General features: G+C 40.2%; 1 protein-coding gene across 6 annotated transcripts in view; it reads left to right on the top strand.

Annotated features, from left to right (window-relative positions):
- Positions 1-24,578, top strand: part of LOC134753497 (copper-transporting ATPase 1) — an 82,660-nt gene that overhangs the window by 7,614 nt on the left and 50,468 nt on the right. For 3 of the 6 annotated variants that reach the window (XM_063689377.1, XM_063689379.1, XM_063689380.1), the window contains exon 1: positions 14,324-14,464. The exons of 2 other annotated variants lie outside the window; for them this stretch is intronic. In XM_063689377.1, coding sequence (XP_063545447.1) covers positions 14,418-14,464 — 47 coding nt within the window. In that variant the 5' untranslated portion in view covers positions 14,324-14,417. Of the gene's footprint in view, positions 1-14,323; positions 14,469-24,578 lie in introns of those variants that run through there. One more of the 6 variants, XM_063689383.1, reaches the window with a different exon arrangement.

The raw sequence follows: 24,578 nt of genomic DNA, 5'->3' as shown, positions 1-24,578 counted from the left end.
CATATTCGTCAGAGCAATCAATTTACAACAAACATGATTGCTATTAAATTATTTGAGGGAGACGATGGCTGAGATACGCGTCATACTCGTGAACGGGTGCTGTTTGTGGAGACCGGTCTGTTTAAGTTTACACGGGCTTCATTTTACCTATGTAACTTTACTTTTGAGTGGCATTAACGTGAGGCACTTCATTTGGTTCTTGTCTGTTTGTCTGATTTAATATCTTGTCTTTTTATAAATTATATAACAATTCAAGTCTTGGAGACCCTTTACATCTCTGGATAATTTGATGATCTTTTTTATTATCATATACATTTTATCTCTGACACCTAGATACTTACATCTCTAAACAATGTTAGTACTTCTGTTGTTTGTATATTTTTTATTAGCTTTTTTTGTGTAATTTGACATTTATATTTGTGTAATTGTTTTTTTTTTCTTTTTGTAATTTTGAGTTAATATTATTGTTTGTAAAAATTGACATGTAAAAGTGCCCCTGTGGCCTATTTGCTGAATAAATGTTTGATGTTTGATTAGTAGGCGCTTTTTTTAATCAATGTTAGGAGTACAATATTTTCGAAGGTCAAAACTACTCGGTAACTTAAAAAAACTTATATCCGGTTAAAGTTTTAGATCGTGATTTTCAACCAACAATAAGACGGAATAGATATAGATATTGTGATATGCGGACGGACTGACGGAATGTGATATGCGTTTAGAACCAAAGCATTGTTTGTTTTTTAGGGTTCCGTACCCAAAGGGTAAAAACGGGACCCTATTACTAAGACTCCGCTGTCCGTTAGTCTGTCTGTCACCAGGCTGTATCTCATGAACCGTGATAGCTAGACAGTTGAAATTTTCGCAGATGATGTATTTCTGTTCCCGCTATAACAACAAATACTAAAAAGTACACAACCCTCGGTGCGCGAGTCCGACTCACACTTGGCCGGTTTTTTTTATCACTTTACCAGATATCGGATTTTAGGGGGCAAAGTTTACAATACAATACAATATTCTTTATTGCACACCTCACATAGTTTACAAAAAATGCACAGAAATATAAACAAACACAATTGGACAGAGGTAACACCAGGCAGTCTTATCACTTAAGAGCGATCTCCTCCAGACAACCTTTGGGTATCGGAGACAGTAGAATTAGAATATACGGTAGGTGGCAAAGAATTAAAAAAAAATGAAAAGTTGTTCCTATATCGATAAACTCAATTATCGATTCTTTAATTTATTAAAAGTGCTTGTTGCTAGGCCTATTTGAATAAAGAATATTTTGACTCTTTCCTCATCACGATATACCAATGTTTCGCTCAACAACTGCCTAAACCGAAAGCAAAACTTCGGCCGGATACTACAGATACAGGTCGGCAGTTTTTTTTGGCCGAAACCTGCCAAATCCGAAGCTTCGGTCGGATACCAAATGTCAATCGATTCGTCCTTATGGTCAGGGACAGGTTACATTTTACCGCTAGGGGCCGCTTGCCTCATTCACTAACCCGGGGTTTACCGGTTAAACCTGAAGTTACCATGGTTACCAGTACAATTTGACACTGGGTTGATGATTGAACCGCTTAACCCGGGTTAGTGGGATTCTGCAAGTGGGCCTAAGACTAAAAGTCAGAATAGTTATTTACGATACAAGTGCGGAAAAGAGGAAATTCGAAACGAGTGGCGATAAATTAAAACACGACCGCAGGGAGTATTTTAAATCGACAAGAGTTGCGAATTACCTATTCGCACGTGTATCGTACAACGTTTTACAGTACATATGGCCCTTTAAACTTTCGACATATGCACGAAAAGTGCTCTTTTACGCACTAGTGCGAGAAAGTAGCACCATATGTACTGTAAAGGAAATTTTTAGGTCTAGGTTGATTATTAGAAATAACGTATTTTTCCTTAAGTACCTTAATTAATCGTCGCGGACGCGGGAAATCCTGTTAACGCATTCGCTGCCAGTTAGTAAAACACTTTATTGTACAAAAATCAAAATAAAACACAAAAGCCACAGCGTATCAGCCTGTGTATCAGCGAGTGGCATGCGCTCACCAACAATGGTCACGCGCTCACCAACAATGGGCACGCGCACAAAAGGAACAAAGGCTTTTGTTTAACAGATTAGGGTCTTTGGCGCAAAAATCATTTGAGAAGATGCAGACTATAAATGGTATGTGCATTAAAAGAGCGGTCTAAAATAAAAGAAAATCTGGACAGTTACATATTTCACAGGTGTATGTTCTGTTGAAATATTTGTTTTGTTACCTTACCCAGACAAGTCAGACACCTTAATTTATATTATCATACCATAACAAAGAAAAACAGTTACAAAATTACAAACCATTTTAAGTCTTAAGCTACTTATGTATAAAATTGACAATCATTTTGATATCACATTCCGATCTTAATAGGATCTATAACCAACAAATCATTATCGACTCTAATTACTTGGCGATACGACACAAATCACCTTGTTATGTAGAGTTATGTAGTTACGCTACTTTAAGGAAATAAGAAGCTTAAGTAATTATGATAGAGTTGATATTTCATTGCGAGATGTGTATGAGATTGTAAGAAATTGCTAAGTGCTTGAATGGGTTGTGCGTAATAGTTTTAGTGATGTGACGATTGTATATTTGTCGATATTTTGTCATGTTTCGATTTGCACGTTTTTTAATCTGATTAGTTTAGCATCTCATCAAATCCAAATAGATATCGGTTCAGCTGTAATTTTCGCATTTATAATATTATTAGCGACTAGAATTACTCTATTGATAGGTGAAAACCGCATCAAAATCCGTTGCGTAGTTTTAAAGATCTAAGCATACAAGGGACAGACAGACAGCGGAAAGCGACTTTGTTTTATAGTTATACTATGTAGTGATGCGAAAGTCTGTCTGTCTGTCTGTGCGTTGCCTCTTCACGCTTACATATATATAGTACTAGCGACCCGCCCCGGCTCCGCCCGGGTGCAATGCTGATGTATTATTATTGTATTGATGTGTTATGTATTATTGATGTATTATGAAGTAAAGTATATTTATAAGTTAGTAAGTATATTATTAGTTGTAATTTCGCACACAATGCACTTTACGCAGTTTCTATCTGTGGAAACTTGTAATTGGCTCACTGCTTCTATGTTATTACCTAACGTGTTACTTCAGCTGTAAGTTTTCCTAATAAATAAAATAAAATAAATATAAACCTTTCTCTTGAATCACTCTATCTATTAAAAAAACCGCATCAAAATCTGTTGCGTAGTTTTAAAGATCTAAGCATACATAGGGACAGCAGGAAGCGACTTTGTTTTATACTATGTAGTTATGTTATAGTGATGGATGGATGGATGAAAATATGACATTTACTGTGGCACTTCCACACGTCAAATAGTCGGTGATCATAGCAGGCTATCGATATCGACTCAGCCCACCTCTACTCCCATTCAGCGCGACCTACAGCCTCAGTTCCTTAGTTCGGCCGCCGCGTTATCACGTCTCGCTTTCCCGAAGCGAAAGTTTTCGAACTTCGAACGTCTCGATTCGTATTTCGAAATTCGCTCGAAAATTTGTGAATTGTGTTTTGTGTTCTTGATATGTTTGTAAGTTTGGTGTGGTGTTATAACTCTCTGGTTTATTTGTGGTGTTAAAATTATGTGGTTGATCTTAATGTTGAATAGGTACAGATCTTTTGCTGGTGTATAGTAAAATTAGACAGTCTTAGATAGGGAACAAAAATATTTATTAAAATGAATGTTATACTCTCTGATAGTGTCTTTTCGGCATATACATTTATAACAAGTGGCTCTGTGAGCTGTAGACTTCACGGAAAGCTTCATTAAGCTTGAAAAACCGAATAAGTATTAGTCGGACTCGCGCACGAAGGGTACCATTACGCAAAAAACGGAAAAAAAATCACGTTTGTTGTCTGGGAGCCCTTTAAATATTTATTTTATTCTGTTTTTAGTATTTGTTGTTATAGCGGCAACAGAAATACATCATGTGTGAAAATTTCAACTGTCTAGCTATCACGGTTCATGAGATACAGCCTGGTGACTTTTTTTTATTTATTATAAACTGATCGGCGATGGAAAGTGAAGACAGGGCCTAAGATGGAGCTCACCGGTTCAGTAACAGCCTATTCACTCTTGTTTTAAAGAGACCGAGGTCATATTGATCAGGGAATACAGATGGCGGGAGCGCATTCCATTCCTTAGCCGTCCGTACCAAAAAGGAGGAGGCAAAACGTTTCGTCCGAACGAATGGAATGTGGACCACGAACGGGTGCATTCGCTCTCCGCGCCTGGATGTCCGATGATGGAAAGGGGAAGGTGGGATCAGGTCGTGTAGTTCCTGTGCGCACTCCCCGAAATGTATCCGATAGAACACCGATAGGCAAGCGACTCGACGGCGATGCTCAAGGCTCTGTATCCTTGACTTGACAGATCGGTCATCGCCAAAGAGTCTATGAGCCCGGCGCTCTATTGAGTCCAGGGCCGCCAGCTGATATTTAGCAGAACCGTCCCATAGGTGGGAGCAGTATTCCATGCACGAACGTACCTGTGCTTGGTATAGGGAGAGAAGCTGATTCGGCGTGAAATTCCGCTTCACCTTAAACGAAAATTAGAGTGCCAGTGTTACGACTTGTATTTCGTCTTAGTAATAGGATCCCGTTTTTACCCTTTAGGTACGGAACCCTAAAAATGTAAAAATAAAAATACTACGTAGTAAAACTTCTGTAAGTTTTGGCACATCGAGTTAAATTTATTGACTTGAAGAATTTTCTTGTCCAATAAAATACCTAATTGTGGTTTGTTTACGTTCTTTTAAATACCTAAAGATACAGACTATAGTATTTACGCAACTCTTATGTACGATCAGCTGCACTCTTATTTAACAATTAACTAACCAACTTAAAAAAACAAAAACCTTAAAAAATGTTCACGATCAGTGTAGGCGATCTATCAGTGATGGTAAGACCGGCAATCAGTATCACTTGCATTCTGGGGGCCTACCGCAAACACCGAAATTCGCAAATTGCTGCCATCTGTCTCTAACACAGGGATGTTGCGAATATTCGCATCCGCATCCGCAACCGCGGAACTTCAACATCCGCATCCGCATAAAATCGATGCGGAGCTTAATGCGGATGCGGATGTGGAACAGGTAGGTACAGTAACGTCTTAGCGGCGGAGTAAGTGCTAGTTAATTTCGTCATTAGCCAATAGGAATCTCGTTTCGTTTTTGTGATTTGTCGATCGAGCACTTTAGCCTATGACGGACAGCGACAAGAAGTGAAAAGTCATAATCATAATCATAAATGTTTATTGCAAACCATGGTAAATATGTTGTTACAGATGATTAAAGTTTCACATGGACCCTGACAGGGTATAGCACATATATTCTTAAAAATAGTTCTTAAAACCTTGCCTTTATAGATGCTGGTCTTCCAGGAACTCCAGTCTTCCAGTTTATTTTTTTTGGACTTTAGTATAGTAATGCGATTGTGGGGCACCTATATTCTTGTTCAAATACTAAAAGTTTCGTTTTTTTAAATAGAAATTACTAAAGTGTAATATTTGACGTTTTTTATGTGCCTAATCCCGACATCCGCATCCGCGGATATGAGCCTTTAAAAATCCGCGTCCGCGTATGTCAAAACATAGGCATCCGCAACATCCCTGTCTGGCACTCTAATTACGCCTTAGGCCGTATTCGCGGTAGGCCCTCTGGTATTCCAGCGGCTCGGTGCATAATCGTAAACGACCTGTATTGCGCAGTGATGTGGTTGCGTTGCCGGCAGGGCTTGGTCGACCGTGGAGCGAGGTCTTAGGTTCGAGTATGGGATGTACAAAGTTTCTTAATAGATAAAAAACTTGAGTAGGTAAGTTCTTGTAATATAGTAGAGAATTGTTTGAAAAAAACAATCGATATCATCACTACACAGTATAAAACAAAGTCGCTGTCTGGATGGATGTCTGTCCCTATGTAGGGTCATTGCGCTAGTTTATGTCCATGCTCTAGTTTTGGTCCACTTGACGGATTAGCAAATAATATATTTCATTTTTAATTTGCTACTTGCGAAATATCATTTTTATGTAGATAGATATGTTATTTAGACATTAAGGTTTGCAAAAAGTCCAAATTTGTGCAGTAATGTAGGTTTATATTCAAATTTCGTCAAGTGGACGAAAACTAGAGCTGGACGAAAACTAGCGCAATGACCCTATGCTTAGATCTTTAAAACTACGCAACGGATTTTGATGCGGTTTTTTTTAATAGAGAAAGGAAGGAAGGAGGTTTGATTCAAGAGGAAGGTTTATATGTATAATACATCAGCATTTCGCCCGTGCGAAGCCGGGGCGGGTCGCTAGACTCGCTAGTTTAAAATAAATAGTTAACATTAAGCTAATTTTACAGTTTTGACTGACGTATTTTTAGTCACTCGGAGAGCCTAGGTATGTTAGTGCTTGAAAATGGGGACCTAGTCTCTCCCAAACTTTACTAAACCTACACCAATATGGCTTTGACAGTTTCATAGATTTAATGCATATCCATGTATAACATTGCTGGTTCAATAAGTATGTAAAAATATGCGTCCACTCATCATACTCAAAAATATGTCCCATGTCCCATAGCTCTTATGTCAGCGAATTAAAAACTATGGGATATATTTTTGAGAAGTCGTATGCACCCATATTTTTACACGACACGTACCGTCGTATCTTCCCGACCCAGAAATACTTACTCCGTTGGCTCAGCGACCTAAAATGAGACTTGGCCTCCGACACAAGACAGCGCCACTTTTCTCGATCCTGTGCGACCTCTCAAAATTGTTTTATCACATTAATAATTAAATATAACTATTTAAAATTAATAATTTTTAGATAATTTAGTTTAGTAGTTTGACATTGACACACATTGAAATTTTTTCAACATTTTTCGGTACTTCTTATTTAATATTTGTAATTATTTTTGTGATAAATATTTGAGTGCTGAAATTCCGGCCAGACATGTAAAGAACTGAATTTGTATATATTAACATCTTATATGTAACTCGTGTTTTACCAAATAAACGATTATCTTATCTTATCTATCTCTCGCCAATTGGTGACTCGAAGTTCGCGCAGATCCGCCTCCACCATGTTGCACCAGCGACCCAGAAATCCACACAAAAATGTCAATTGTCAAATTGGTGAAATAGATTGATCCGTCGAAATGTTTGAAAACTTTGAAACAGCCATTTTTTCCGATATCATGGGTCCCATAGTAAAAGTTGTTCAACATGACCTACTTACCTAGTATAGTTAGTTACACGTTTCAACTTTACTTATTTTTCTATCACACTTGTAAAACAACATTAAAATTGTTAGGAACAGAATAAGGAAAAAACGAGATGGGCTCGAAAAATAAAAGCGTTTTAAAAAACAGTACAACAGCTGCAGGCGTATAATATACTTAATATTTATTTATTTATTTCAAGTTTTACTAACCACATTATGAGTGTAACTTAATGTGGTTAGTAAAACTTAATAATAAATTATGTAGGTATTATTAGTATTTCTTAAAACCTAATGAATAGGGATACACTATATCTATAAACTTAATTATTTTTCTTGTCAGCTGAGTACGCCACATGTAACCAACTGCAGGGTAGCAAATAGGGGAGACCAGCCTGTCCCCTGTCATCTTCATGATGATGTTGGGGCTGGCGCGCACCCGGCGCACCAGGGATGCGGCCCTCTTGCGGACCATCATCATCATCATCATGTCAGCCGATAGACGTCCACTGCTGGACATAGGCCTTCCCTCCCCCAAGACTCGCCACTCCGACCGATAAGCGGACCTCCTCTTGCGGATAGTGGCATAGAAACAATGGACCCTGGCACAGGGCGGACACGCTATACATCAAAAATCACTTGCGTTTCTATGTGTGAAAGGCACGTCTGTACACGCGTTATGCGTCATCAAACGGCCGTCAATCTGCTGTCGCGGGGCGAGGTAATTCGAGTCGGGGCGGGGCGGTGCGTGGCCGTTCTGTATGATAATACTATTACTTATTCTGTGACCCTGGCTTCGGCGTACATCCCATAGCTAACCATAATTATAAACTTCTTACTAACTGCCTCAGTTTAATGTTAGACCTGTAATCGAGTTTGCTGCGTTTAACAAGTATTGCGTCTAAAATCAGAATAGAATTAATAAAAGTCAAGTACGGGTTCACTGAATGTCATTACCAACTTAATTAATCATTGTTACGAAACTAAATTATAGTTATTTCATCACCCTTGCTTGTAAAAGGTGTTAATGGTCGGTCAGTAAATGCTTAATATCGTCTCAGGGCTGTAATGTATTTTTTTATCACGCTGGTTAGTGTCGATGATTTTGTGTCACGATCACGATATTTCAGCTTTTTATTAGTTTTCTGATAAACTGAAATATATAGTAGTGTTTCTACTTAAAAAACCGGCCAAGTGCGAGTCGGACTCGGGCACGAAGGGTTCCCTACAGTTCCCTACCATTACGCAAAGAACGGCAAAAAATCACGTTTGTTGTATGGGAGTTAAGTATTTCTTTTATTTTGTTTTTAGTATTTGTTGTTATAGCGGCAATAGAAATACATCATCCGTGAAAATTTCAACTGTCTAGCTATCACGGTTCATGAGATACAGCCTGGTGACAGACGGACAGACACCGGAGTCTTAGTAATAGGGTCCCGTTTTACCCTTTGGGTACGGAACCCTAAAAATGGAAACTTGACATAATGCTTCGCGCCAATGAATAGGGGGCTTCTGTGCTGCCGTCTACAGTTTATTTATGGCGTTTATGCTCGCTCCCTGTATAAACTGGCGTCAGCCTTATCTGTTTTTATCTGTATATCAGTTGCCAACGCAATAATCTCCAAATATTATTTACGCCTGATTTAATTTTAATTACTATCATTATTTATCGTCGAATCTTTATTAAAAACCGTTCATTATGTTTTGATTGGTACGCTTTCTGTGATAAAACGGTATCTATGATTTGAAACCTTGAAAATAATTGTATTTCACAGATAACTAGCTTTAAATATAGCTAAGGCGAGAGTGCGTGTTTAGATATCTATGAGCACCTTTGCCGCTCCGATATGTCTGATGTCGACTGTATTTTCTTTTGGTTGAAAAATATAAAAGACTAATAGCCTTTGCCCGCGACTTCGTATGCGTGGAGTTAGTAATTTGGGTAGCTTATTTTTTATCCAATATGCTTTTTATCGATTTCCCATACAAACTTCCACCCCCCTTTTCACCCCCTTGAAGGATGATTTCTGGGATAAAAACTACCCTATGTCCTTCCCCGGGACTCAGACTATCTCTATACCAATTTTCAACTAAATCGGTTCAGCGGTTTAAGCGTGAAGAGGTTACAGACAGACAGACACACTTTCGCATTTATAATATTAGTATGGATAGTTTAAAAGTGTGCGCATGATCAGCTTCAGATCGCATCGCTCGCTTTTACCTCGTTCGGTAACGCGACTTTCACCCGCGAATTGGAGCGGTGGCGTAACCAATTATAATTATTTAACATGGTAATATCATAATATTGTCTTCGGTTACCGCGATAGTTACTCATGAAATAAAACTTTTTATCGCGTATATACAAGGTGTTCACGAGGAAACCGAAAGATTTTAACCACGCTTTACTGAGGCCAAAAGAAGGAAAAAATGTAATAAGTTTAGGTCAAATTCGCAAAAAAAAATTTTTTTTATATTTTTTTCGATTTTTCAGATGTATTTGTACATAAAAAGTAAATATTATTGGTAAACTTGTCACTTAAAATGCTTTTACTTTCTTTTCCGTAAAACGTAGTTTTTACAAAGTGTTACTTGTCACTTTTTGACATCTATCAATAAGGTTACTTAGACTACGTCCCACAGTGGTAACATCGATATCAAAAATGCGTTTTGCACTATGTAACAATAAAAAACTTGTTTTTTTTTTTAATTGGTATTAACTCTGAAACTAGGCAAATTACAGAAAAGTTTATAGGACATTTTAGTCTTTAAATATGATCAGGTCAGGAATACGCTGTTAAAATTATTCGGTATCCTCATGTTACACCGTGTATATATCTTTACTCGAAAATAGTTGTATTGTATAACTAGCCTTATGAACCGATTTTGCATGTACAACCAGCCTTAAAGTTTATAGTCTATGATGGTTCATTATTTTTAGAATGTGGGTATTTTTGCACTGTAGTTTTTCCTCAGTCACCCGTTGACCACGAACGCTGTAAAGGGTTCGAAACGTCAGGATGTATTCTAAATTCAATATACGCGATATAATCCGTTTTCATAGTTTTATTTCATGGTAATATCAGCTCTATGTTACTTCAAGTAGTATAGATTTGTTTCAATAAACGTAACTCGAAATGTAGCGAAGTCTTAGCCTTGTCCTTAGTGACCCTGCTTACGAAGTAGGTGGTCCCGGGCTCAAGTAAATGTGACGTTTTCAACCAAAACGTACCACATTGTCGCTTGTCGATAAGGTTGATTTCGAATTGAAGATATATGGAAATAGCGCCTTATTGACAACCGACCATAAGTACCCTTTTGGTTGAAAATGGCACAAATATTGTCTTTACCAAAATCGTTATTAACTCCGATTTGAAGATAATAATTCCTTTTTATCCGATTTGCGATGCCTACATACATGCGATGTATACACGTGCCTTAGACACAGAATAAGTAATAGTATTATGATACAGAACGGCCACGCACCGCCCCGCCCCGACTCGAATGACCTCGCCCCGCGACACCAGATTGACGGCCCTTTGCCGGCCGCTCAATACTGTTTTTAAGCAACTTACTCACGCAATGACGCATGACGCGTGTACAGACGTGCCGTTCACACATAGAAGCGCAAGTGATTTTTGATGTATAGCGTGTCCGCCCTGTGGCTTAGATTAGTTAGGTACTCATATAGTATATATTTGAAATGAAAAATTCCATTAGGAAAAATCTAGCCCCATAAATAATTATTACAAAAAAAGCTGGAAGCGCTGGTGGCCTAGCGGTAAGAGCGTGTGACTTTGAATCTGAAGGTCGCGGGTTCAAACCCCGGCACGTACCAATGAGTTTTTCGGAACTTATGTACGAAATATCATTTGATATTTACCAGTCGCTTTTCGGTAAAGGAAAGAATCGTGAGGAAACCGGGCTATTCCAAAAAAGGCCTAGTTTCCCCTCCCGGTTGGAAGGTCAGATGGCAGTCGCTTTCGTAAAAAATGGTGCCAACGTCAATTCTCAGGGTTAGTTGTCAAGCGGACCCCAGGCTCCCATGAGCCGTGGCAAAATGCCGGGATAACGCGAGGACGAAGAATGATTTATTAAATGCATAGGTAAATAAATATAGAAAAACACATATCTTACCCACCTGAGAGTCCTGAGACCCAGAAGCATTTGTTTTGTTTTTGAATTTGGAACCCTTAGTTACTCAATAAAAGTTAAAAATAGATTGTGGAATATGTACAAAAAATTGTACGCGGGGTCTTAGGAGGTTAAATTTTACAACCATCCGACATCCGATATCGGATCGTGCAATGTGAAAACGCTCTTAGGGTCGGTTGCACCAAGCTGTTTGTTGTCGTTAAAGGGTTCGCAAAATTTTATTGTATGGAAAGTTTCATAGTAAACAGCCGCAGCGCCGTCATCAGTCTGTCAAGTGTAGATGGTGCAACTGGCACTTAATCTAACCATTCCCACTTTACTGTTAATCGTTATTTGCCCTGCTATCGACAGCATATGAGGTGCTTTTCAAAAGGGTTTAGTTTTGTATGGTTTTCATGGAGAAATAAGCCCTTTTGAAAGACACTCTCTAATCTGGAAGATAAACCGTTTACATAGTGATAGTTGTTATCATTCAGTTTCTAGAATACGTCCAAAGTATATCGACGCGTTTCACGTTACACGTTATTTGTGTGATCTTTATCAGTGCAGTGATTGTAGTAAACCAGACTTTGTGACGAAATAGTGGCAAATGAAGAGATTATTGGTTATTTTTAAAGTGTTTTATTTATTTATCGATAAAAACACAAGAAATGGACCATTTTTTTTAATACTACAAAAGTGGCAAACAAGCATTACGGTGAAACTCTTAATATAAAATACCTTATATGTGATCAACAATAGTCAAGATCTCGTAAAATGTGGTAGATAGAGTCCGTATAAGTTATCGCTGCATTGACTACAGTGACAAAGTGTGGAAGTGCTAACATAAACGTTACACAGGATTTTGACGCTGATAGTGGCACTCCCATAATCTGTCGCTTTCCAAGTCGGCGCAGAGTTAGCTACTCTATTTTAGTTCTTCTTGTTGATCCTGAGACCTCGAATCGCTCGGTCGATTAGACAGTTTAGTGTAGTCGGTCCTCTGTAATCGGCAGTGGACATTTCAAATGTTGTAAAGCAAATAAATCAGTCAATCCTCGATCAGCTTAAAATTAAGACCCGTTTGTCCACGATATGCCTGCAGCGAATACTGGCATATTTCGGCCACATAGTGCAAAGGGGAGAGGAGAGCCTGGAAAAGTTAATAGTGGTCGGGAACACGGATGGCGAACGTGCCAGAGGCCGGTCTCCCACCAGGTGGACAGACCAGCTAAAGAACTCGTCTTCCTCTAAGTTTTGCTCTATAGTGAAGGATGCGGTGGTCAGAAGCTGATGGAAGCAAATCATCACAGGCCTTTGCGTCTATTGCAGACGATTTATGCATTGCTGTTTAGACAGCGGGTTTAGTGACTGTGGAGGCTGATGCGTGAGTGGCACGACCCCCCACATTTTTGGCAGAGAAAGCTCATGCCACCTGAGGTTCCAGTCCCGGTTTGCTTTCTGCGAAATCATACACTCCACATGTTAGGTCAGATGGTGATGACCACGTTCCTCAGTCATGAGGAAACGACCAGAGAGAGAAAGCAAACCAACACCTGCTTTCCACTATCAACAAACGTCTCTTTTTGGCCCTGTGGTTGACTGGTAGAGAAGGCCTTAAGGGATTAAGTCCACCGTTTGTACTTATTATTTTATGTGCAAAAAAGTATAAATAGACCACAATAGATGGGCCGATGATCTGGTTAAAGTCGCGGGAAACCGTTGGTTGAAGGATTTGCCACACTGGATGCGTTCTGCGGTCAGCGGTCAGGTCAAATCCGCATTATGTATGAACAACATTGACAGCAACCTTTGAAGCTGAAGTTTGGCCTGACCGCTGCTCGCAGAACGCATCCAGTGTGGCTAATCCTTGAGGGCAGCGAATGACCGTTGTGAAGATCCCTGGGGGAGGCCTTTGTCCAGCAGTGGACGTCTTTCAGCTGAGATGATGATGAGGATAATGAAAGTGCTCCTCCTTGCTTCGTTCTCCTCAGTGCTGAGGGTCGTGACCTCCTACGTGGAGCACATGATTCCGGATAGCAGATTTCCAGGCATTTGGATCTCTTGCGACTTCCAAGGCATCATGGACCTTGATGGATAGCGATTTGCTAACCTGGTCGGACCACCGCGTTGGACTGCGGCCCCTTCTCTTTCCTTCCACCGAACCAGTGACCATGAGTTTTTCCAGGTTGTCTCCAGTCTTCCTGGCTATGTATATATGATAATGAAAGTATAAATAAATAAATTATGTCGTCATTTGAAATTTCCAGTCGTCATTTGAAGTTTTGCGGTCGGCACTACTACACGGGTTTACATAGCGGAATTAGGTATAATATAACATTTTATTGTATGTAAACAAACCCGTGTGCAGTCGTGCCGACTTATGAGTGTCTTATCAAGTCATCAAATCCAATATCAATTAAGCTATCACGACAAGGACTCTTTAGTGACGACTATCTTAACTGTAACCAGGACTATCGTCGATGATATTACCACAGAATAAGTAATAGTATTATCATACAGAAGGGCCACGCACCGCCCCGCCCCGACTCGAATTACCTCGCCCCGCGACACCAGATTGACGGCCGTTTGCCGGCTGCTCAGTTCTGTTTTTAAGCAACTTACTCACACGCACGCACGCCGCGTGTACAGACGTGCCGTTCAGACATAGAAACGCGTGATTTTTGATGTATAGCGTGTCCGCCCTGTGGTATGACAGTCGGGCGCCATTCATTTATTACGTAAGGCAATTTAGTCTCCTCTCATCTCCGTTCATCTTCGCCTCAGTGGAAAGGCAGCCTTTAAGACAGTCACAGTTATAAATTAACAATTTTAACGCCACAAGTTATTTGTAGTTATCAAAAAACTAATCCTTACTTTTAAAGTGCAAATTAACCACGTGTTAATTTAATTAAAGCAATTGTAGAACTTGATGATTACTTAACTTATGGACCGATAATGTGTGAGTGAGTGAAACATAGTGTGTGACAGTGACGGCAACATGTCGCGGAACGTCAAGTACCAGAGGCTGGACGATGTTGAGATTGGGTGAGTTAATATTTCTGACTTCTATACAATCTTTTTTTATACCCCTGCTGCTGCGATGCTGACTATACCTCAAGACCCGTCTAAGCGGGATGATCTAATTCACAATTTGATCGGAAAAAAATTTGTCGTCAATCTCATCTAGCGTCCGTAGACAATTTCATAGTGAAATCTGCGAGCCAATGTCCTTGAATTTAATTTTGCGTCCACACCACCTGATTAAATTGACAATTTTATCAGATTGGGCGAATAATTGTCCCGTCTGGACTGGCCCTTATGAATAATTAATGTCATTACCGGGTCTAACGCGATTAAATTTCATTATTTTACCTTGCTTCCGACGTTCCATTATAATAATACATTAATTATGTGTACAAAACGCGAGAGTAAAGTGTTAAATGGCCCTTATGAAGTTATAAAGCATTCCACGGGGTGTCACGTACAGTCGCCATTAGATATATCGAAGCGGTCGAGGTGCTCAAAAATATCTGAACACGTACTCTAACGCCTTGACAATAGAGGCGTGTTCAGATATTTGTGAGAGCTTCGGCGACTCTATCTGATGGCGACTGTACAAACGTATTTTATTTCGTGTATTGAAACATTTTTTCGGCGTCTAAAACCGGTGATGATTATTTTACTGGGCATACCTATTTTTGACCATTTTTCACATAAATGTAAAAAATAATCATTTTAAATTTAAAAGAAACTTCCATTCCTGCAGATCTTCAGAAAATTCCCGTAATATATGGGACAAAGACGAACGGCGCGATTCGGGAAATTAATAAGAGATTCACTAGATATGAAATAGTAAAGATATGATGGATGACTTGTGGGCCAAGTTAACCACGGAGTGGGAGCCCCACGAGTCTAACCGGGGATCCGGCAGACCTCGTCGGCGATGGCGGGATAACTTGGACTCCTTCTTGACAGGCTGGCCAGATATAGCATTAAACAGAGACGAGTGGAAAAAGAGGGGGGAGGCCTTTGCCCAGCAGTGGGACACAGTGGGCTCTGAATAATAATAATAAATAATAATGCTGCGACCGGTTCATGGGTGTCTATTTTGTTGCGCCTATGAACGGGTTCCAGCAGGAGTTCTACATGACATTAAAGCTCTCCAAGGGGCCTCTACGTGTTGGATCTATATCCCCACGCAAGCCTATCAAAAGACCGGGATTTATAGGCCCGTGAAATCCACAAGGAGATACAAATAATAAATAATAATAAAAGATATGTGACGTTCCACGGATGGCGGATGGCGCTTACGTCGCATAGCGCTGCAAATTATTGCGGCGCTATGCGACATATTATAGTCCGCGCGCCAATTCCGTGCGCGGCTGAGGAATGTTAGGAATGTTGGCCGTCATGACAGAGTAGTGTCATTTTGTACGTACGGGCGCGGCACACACCCTCCCACTTCCTCGACCTCTGAATGCACGGAATTGGCGCGCGGACAGTACCTTTACCCGTGGGACGTCACATGTCACATATCTTTACTATTTCATAGGAATCTAATTCATTTCCCGAATCGCGCCGATATCATGGAATTCTCATAAATGTAATGTCATTGGAGCGCCGTGGGCGTTCAGAAATCAATAGGGCGGTGGACGCCCACGCAGTTGAGATATTCTATTTATATCACCTTTGTGGGCGATGCTTTAAAAAGCTTATAAGTCATAATTAAGTTTATTCGGAAAGAAAAATTAATAGGGATGATGACCCATGTTGAATTTTATAACAAAATCTAGCAAAATAGATTGCAAATGAGCAAATTATTGTAATAATGTGGACATTAAAATAATATACGGAAATGATAAAAAAAAATACAGGACCTAAGTTTCAAAATTTAAAGTTTTTTTTTTAACTTCCAAAAAGGAATAACGAGGGTACCATTCGATTCTTTACATTTTATCAAAAAAATTATTGTATAGCAACTATAGGCATAAACGCAATATTTCACCGACAAAATTTCAATTTTTACTTATTTTCCATACATTCAAGACGGGCTCTCAGTGACCTTGAAGTCACGTTCACTTATCGTTTTGTTAGGAGCGTTTCGCGAGTGAAGTACGACTGTCGGACTTTGACTATCATTTCTGACTTTTGTATTGCTTTAATGCAATGGGTCCCATATAGGCATTTGATCCCAAAAACAAACCTTATCGATTGATACCATTCATAAAAATTTGTCATCAAGCTTATACTTCGTCGTTGTAAAATGCCTGGCATGGAGGCGCTCTTGATGAAGGGTCAGCTGAGGTGGTGTGGGCATGTTTGGCGTATGAGTGATTGTAGACTAACTAAAGCCGTTTTCTACTCCCAGCTATCAGCTGGTAAACGGAAGCAAGGTGGGCAGCACCTACGTTACAAGGACATGCTTAAGCGTCACCTAACTGCCTGCGGTATACCACCTGACAAATGGGAGGAGTATGCTTCTCAGCGGCCAGAATGGCGTTCTCGTGTTAAGATGAGCGTAAAGAACTTTGAAGACGCTCGTCTCATTGAACTTGATACGAAACGTCAGATACGTAAGTCCCGGCCGAAACCCTCCTATAATTACACTTACAATGATTCTGGTCAGCTTTACTGCCCCACCTGCGATAGAGTTTTTAAAAATAAGTTCGGCTTTGCCAGCCATGTCAGAGCCCACGCTCGTAATTAGCTAGGGTCGCCGTTGCCGATTACGGCATGGAGCTATATATATACCTAAGTATTAAAAAAGCGTAACATTGGAATCGCATGTACGGGACATTCTACGACTTTTCTTCGAGCAGACTCTATATGATTTGTGGCTTGCATCTCAATTTTGTGTGAAAAATATTATATCCGAGTATATTTTTTTTTGACAAACCGTCAAGTAGCAAAATTATTTTTTATATGCCGTTATTTTCTATATAGTCTCTGTATTAGTCCGAGTGTAATATGAATAAAGCACCTACCTATTTTATGATAGAAATATAAAACCTCTCATTACTCTCAATTACTTAATTAAAACCTTGGTTAATAAGTTTTCGATAGCTTCATAGTGTTGTCAGACCTATTTCAAACATTCCAAGTTTTTCATTAAGATCCAATGCGCACGAACGGAACGCTTGCGATTTCAGGAATTTCATCTCGAATGCGGGGGCGGATGGAAATTATCCAGTCATTTTATGGCTCTAAAATGGCTAGCGCTGGACCAGCGAGATGGCGATGCGATGGTTGAGACTGTTGAGAGCACGCACTGTGGAATGGGCCACGTTCGCACCATTGCCTTACCTTTGATGTGCGGACCTACGGACGAAAAACCGACACCGTAGCCATCCCATCGCCATCCCGCCGCGCCATAATATTTAAGCCATCCGACACCACGGCTATAACCGCAAAAATCGAAGTTCGCAAATTGCGGTCATTTTTCTCTGTCACTCTAATTACGCCTACATATAAGTAAAAGAGAAAGATCCATGCCATTTGCGAATTTCGGTTTTCGCGGTAGCCCCGCAGTACTCTCTACACGCTGGCTCATCTTAGTGAGCCAGTACGATCCCATCGTGTAGAGGAGCCATTACCATTACGGACCAGAAGTATGGCGGATTGGTAATAATTCATAATAGACGGTGTTTTTAGTTTAAAGTATGCATCATATTCGGTTTTTTAACCTGACTTGGGCTCTATTACACTAGGGTAATTAGAGGGGTAGGACTGTGTGTGGGGGGGGGGGTAGACTGGGGAAAATGCAGGACCCTTCCGCATCACACGAATGAACGCGCGCGATGCATGACTTGCATAAGATAACTGGTAGAGGGTGGTGTTGCGCTGCCGTTGAAGGCGGGCACGGTGGCGGTGGCGGGTTTGAGTCACCCAACACTTTGTAACGATAAACAAAACGAACTCAATATGTCCACTGCACAACACTTACCGGAATTCTGTCGAAGGATTCCATCGCGGCACAGCCCAGCCGCTATCCCGGTTGTTATGATAGCCCATCGTGTAGAGGAGCCATTACCATTACGGACCAGAAGTATGGCGGATTGGAAATAATTCATAATAGATGATGTTTTTAGTTTAAAGTATGCATCATATTCGTTTTTTTTAACCTTACTTGGGGTCTATTACACTAGGGTAATTAGAATTACAGCGGTAGGGCTGTGTGGGGGGATGGTAGCGTGGGGGGATGGTAGCCTGGGGAAAATCCAGGACTCTTCCGCATTACACGAATGAACGCGCGCGATGCATGACTTGCATGTGAGATAACTGGTTGAGGGTGGTTGCGCTGTCGTTATAGGCGGGCACGGTGGCTTTGGGTCACCCAACACTTGTAACGATAAACAGAACCCACTCAATATGTCCACTGCACAACACTTACCGGAATTCTGTCGAAGGATTCCATCGCGGCACAGCCCAGCCGCTATCCCGGTTGTTATTGTGAAGCTTAATGTTTATGACTCACGACGGTTTATATTCGATGAGCGTCAATATGCAAATGTTTTACCACAGACCACAGGTGACCTCTAAAATGCAAAAAGCAAGTTCTAAGTCATGCATTTCCTGCTTACAAAACTTTTTGTAAACAATGCGCTATTGTTTTGTAAGCATTTCTACGCGATTTTACCATTTTACTGGTAGCCGGTAAAACTTGCGCCATGGCATTTGACGTTACTCGTGTCCAGAATTAAAGTGGAGTTTAATTAAAAAAGTGCTTTCTGATGAGAATAAGTAAGTTCCCTATTTATATATTTTTTTCTGTTTAGGTATATACCTACGATTTTTTCTGAAGAACGCGAAAGTTTATGAATTTTACTTTCACCTAAATTAACCGTTCGATTCGACAAGACTCGGAAGCCTTTTGTTGTTTTTAACCTGTTATAATTTTTCTAAACCGATCAATATGATATCTTTTATATAAAACTCATCCAAAAGGAGCACTCCACGGACTGTCCCGTACAGACGCATTTTATTTCCTGTCTTGCGATTTTTTTTTCGGCATTAATCGGCTGTGCATATTTTTGACCGTTTGCCATCACTTTGCCATAGAAAAGGAAACTTTATACCTGCAAATCTTTAGAAAATTCGCGTTCGTACGGGACAACGGTGGACAATTTCATGGAATGCTCCAAAAATAGGTTTATATATACGCGGTTTGGCCTGTGATAGGAGCAATATACTAAACTACTTTAAAAATAACATTAGTTTTGATTATTAGTACTAGCTATACTATAGATTTTATTCTAAGACGCAATGTATTGCGAATTTTGTTATTAGGGTTCCGTACCCATAGCGTAAAAACGGGACCCTGTTACTAAAACTTCGCTGTCCGTCTGTCTGTTACCAGGCTGTATCTCATGAACCGTTATAGCTAGACAGTTGAAATTTTCACAGATGATGTATTTCTGTTGCCACTATAACAACAAATACTAAAAAAGTACAGAACCCTCGGTGTGCGAGTCCGACTCGCACTTGGCCGGTTTTGTTTAAAACGTAACAGCAACAAATCAGCTCGATGGTACCATAATAACATTGTCCTAAATGCAATGCACATATAATACGAAATCATAATGTAGTCTTAATCTTGAAGGTACACAAATTTGAATCTAAAGACTTAAAGGGGCCCGCTGATTATCAGTCCGCCGGACGATATCAGCCTGTCAGTTAGAACAAAAAACAAAAAACCACTGAATGAGTGTGTTTCAGCAAAACAACAATCAAATATCATACATTTTTTATCGAATCATATTGATGTACCTAATTACCTATACGAAACTATATAGTAAACTAAACTATTTATTGCGAAAAAATTATTCGGAAATACAATGTTTTTTACAAGCTTTCATTTAACTTGCTCTGTTAAGGGGCCCACTGACTATCAGTCCGCCGGACGATATCGGCCTGTCAGTTGGAACAAGAATTCGACAGTTCCGAACAACTCACAGGCCGATATCGTCCGGCGGACTAATAGTCAGTGGGCCCCTTTATTAGTAAGTATACTATGTGAAGAGTCTCTTTTCAAAGGGTTTGTCAGGGTTTATTTCTCTATGAAAACCTCTTTAAAAAGACGCTCCTCATGTATGCTAGTATGGGTCAACATTTGGAAGCTAAATTCAACCCGCTTCCCGATTTCCGATTGAGCTGAAATTTTGCATACATATGTATATCAGATGACAATGCAATTACGATAATATGGAGCTGATCTGCTTATGGACACAGGAGGTGGCAATAGGAACTAAAATAACGCCACCGGTGTTTGGATTTGTTATTGTAGTAATGTTCTCGATTTGTTAGAAAGAAATGTACAGTCAGCGATATATCTTGTATCCAAAATGAATTTTTTGACCAAAAACCTATTTCATTCTTGGGGTCTAGCCAAGATGAAAATAGTTCGCAGAAAAAAAACCGGCCAAGTGCGAGTCGGACTCGCGCACCGAGGGTTCCGTACTTTTTAGTTGTTGTTATAGCGGCAACAGAAATACATCATCTGTGAAAATTTCAACTGTCTAGCTATCACGGTTCATGAGATACAGCCTGGTGACAGACAGACCGACAGACGGACAGCGGAGTCTTAGTAATAGGGTCCCGTTTTTACCCTTTGGGTACGGAACCCTAAAAAACGAAACTAAGCACAGAATAAATAATAGTACTACCGTACAGAAAGGACACACTTCCTACAAAACCGAAGTTTGACAGCGATTCAGGGACGAATCGACAAATCACTCTGGCCCTTTCTAATGTATGGCACTATCCCTTTCGGCTATTTAGGGTTGTCAAAATTCAAGTCATCTTATCTGTGGTGGTGCACGCAAAGGGACGTCCAGTTGTGTCAACCATAATGATTGCTCGGAGCAATGCTGAGCCGAACGGAGCCGAGAAAGCCAGAAAGGAGTCCCCCCCCCCCCACTGCTCTTAAGATAAACGTGCGTGATATGGAAATGATAGTTTCGTTTCGTTTCTGGAAAACGGTTGTAATCTTAGGCCCCCCATTCTGCAAGTACTACAAGTGTTTAGTCATTGTTTTAGTTAGTTGGAATGTTTGAGCGTCCAATCAAATCAAAAGTAGTCACTTTATAAACAGTGCGGTTACAATGCTGTTTGGATTTTTGCGTACGATATAATTTAAATAAATTGATCTACAGATAAGTGCTGGTCTAGCGGTAAGGGCGTGCGACTTTCAATCCGGAGGTCGCGGGTTCAAACCCCGGCTCGTACCAATGAGTTTTTCGGAACTTATGTACGAAATATCATTTGATATTTACCAGTAGCTTTTCGGTGAAGGAAAACATCGTGAGGAAACCGGACTAATCCCGATAAGGCCTAGTTTACCCTCTGGGTTGGAAGGTGTATGACAAATACGAACGTTGCCGAGAAAACACGATGGAAAACAATTATAATAAATAATAATAAATAAATTCATTTATGTCGACCAACTTAGGAATCTTAGGATCATATTAAATTATAATATTAGTACATAAAATTATTATATTAAAATTAAAATTATGCTCTACATCTGTACATCGTCATTTTCATTTTCCTCGCGTTATCCCGGCTTTTTGCCACGGCTTATGGGAGCCTGGGGTCCGCTTGGCAACTAATCCCAAGTAGGCACTTGTTTTTACGAAAGTGACTGCCATCTGACCTTCCAACCAACAGGGGAAACTAGGCCTTATTGGGATTAGTCCGGTTTCCCCACAATGTTTCCTTAACCGAAAAGCGACTAGTAAATATCAAATGATATTTCGTACATAAGTTCCGAAAACCTCATTGTTAGGTACAAGCCGGGGTTTGAACCAACAGGGGAAACTAGGCCTTATTGGGATTAGTCCGGTTTCCCCACGATGTTTCCTTAACCGAAAAGCGACTAGTAAATATCAAATGATATTTCGTACATAAGTTCCGAAAACCTCATTGTTAGGTACAAGCCGGGGTTTGAACCTGCGACCACCGGATTGAAAGTAGCACGCTCTTACCGCTAGACCACCAGCGAGTAAAATGTCTACATTTATTTAATACAATCACATTCTGTAACCATTTCTCACTTGTGCTATAAAAGCTTGAAACAAAACACACATATAGATTATTCAACTATGCCTTAGTTTATCTTAATTCAGCATAAACACATCTATATTTAATCAATATGAACGTTATGGAACTAAAATACTATTGTCCCGGTGTCTCAATCTCAACAATAGTTCAGTTGGAACTCAACAATACCATTGAGTGTCGGGCGTTAGGCGCTTTGACACGTAAGTGTTAGTTTGACTCATTAGCTGCTACGAGGGCTGCTCCGAAAGTTTACAGTCAGACCAAGCTAACTCCGCAGCGATTTTGATAGCACAGACTGTGCAAGTGTTATTTTAAATGTCATAATTTCATAGAAGTTTAAAAGCAAGAAGAAGAAGTTTGTAAGAGCAATATGGATAATACTAATTATGGCCATGATTTATTTTAAACGGAAATATATTTTTTACGGAAAGCTGTTTTGTATGGAGTTATTATAGAAATTGTTTACAAAAATTTGGGTCCCTTTTTATAGTTTTTCGTAAATAACTTTTAAACGGTGGCCCGTAGCAAAAAATGTTCTACTACATAAGTAATCTACATAAAATTTTCTACAAAAAAGATTCAGTACACTTTTTCGCTAGGATCAGTATATTAAAATATATTAAAGTGGAAAACTTACTTATAATTTGTTCTAAGGTCGTTTTTTCGTAAATAACTCGTAAACGGTAGCCCATAGCAAAAAATAGTCTGTATTTGGTGATCTAGAAGTCATAATTATGTTTACTCAATCAAAACGATTGTCACGATTCGCAAAAAAATCTAATATTTTGTAAACAAATACTGTTTATAAAATGATAGCACATGGAGTTGCAATTGCTGATCATCATGACATGATGTTAGGCTTCAAACACGTCAAAAAAAAAAAAAAAAAGTTTTCTAAAAATGAATTTACACCGCCTCTATAAGTACTGGAAGATACCTCACAAATGGTATAAATAAATTAAATAATATTGCTACAATCGCATCAGTTCATCAGTAGAGCTGCAGCAGCTAACTACTTTCGGAGCAGCCTCGCAAGCTACGGACTAATTCTATGCCGTTGGTCTTTACGGACCCAACATTATAGGCGAGACAAAAGCTCACCGTCTCCGCTGGTTCGGCCACGTTTTGAGAATGGAGGAGGATCGCGGCGTTAAAGAATAGAATAGAATAGAATAGAATATTTAGTGCTCTCATGTTGGTGTACAGGTCTTACTCTAAGTACAATAGTTCCATTACAACAAAGGGTATGCTTGGGACGCCTGGTGGGGCGGAGGCCGATCGGACGTCCCAGAGGTATCGCTGACGCGATGCTGTTGGAGTAGACTTGAGCGATCTCCATACCGAAAACTGGCGGGAGATGGCACAGGATCGAGACGACTGGCGTATACTCGTGTCGGAGGCCAAGACTCATTTTGGGTCGCTGTGCCATTAAGTAAGTGGTCTTTACGGAACCCCAAAATTTAAGATATAAGTGCATAAATTTCTCTCAACACATCAAAATTTGTTTTTAAATGCTTACTTTCGCACTTGTACCAAAAATAAGTTTGTCATGTGAACTAGAGATGCGAACGAAGTACAGTCACGTCTACACATATCGATACGGACAAAGTGCCAAAACTATGTATACACTATTAAATATATTAATAACGGGTCACTCACGTGTTTTAAGTCGAAAACGCTCGACATGTTTCACTCCGTACCGAGGAGCGTCATCAGAAGCTTGCGTCGACGGTGACGGACCGGCGCAGACTGCGGGCCGCAGCCCTCCGCGCCCGATGACTCGGCGCGGGCGCCGGTGGCGGCAGGGGGGGCGAGAAACTACCCTCGTTTACGGCATTATTGTCAAATGATGGGTTTCACACAACACTCACCATTCGAACCATTAGCGAATGACGTAGTGAGTGTTGTGTGCAACCCATCATTTGACAATAATGCCGTAAACGAGGGTAGTTTCTCGCCCCCCCTGCCGCCACCGGCGCCCGCGCCGAGTCATCGGGCGCGGAGGGCTGCGGCCCGCAGTCTGCGCCGGTCCGTCACCGTCGACGCAAGCTCCTGATGACGCTCCTCGGTACGGAGTGAAACATGTCGAGCGTTTTCGACT

This window comes from Cydia strobilella, chromosome 27 (genome assembly GCF_947568885.1).
Source record: "Cydia strobilella chromosome 27, ilCydStro3.1, whole genome shotgun sequence".
Taxonomy (NCBI): domain Eukaryota; kingdom Metazoa; phylum Arthropoda; class Insecta; order Lepidoptera; family Tortricidae; genus Cydia; species Cydia strobilella.
Note: the sequence above shows the minus strand (reverse complement) of the source record. Positions and strands in the feature narration are given on the sequence as shown.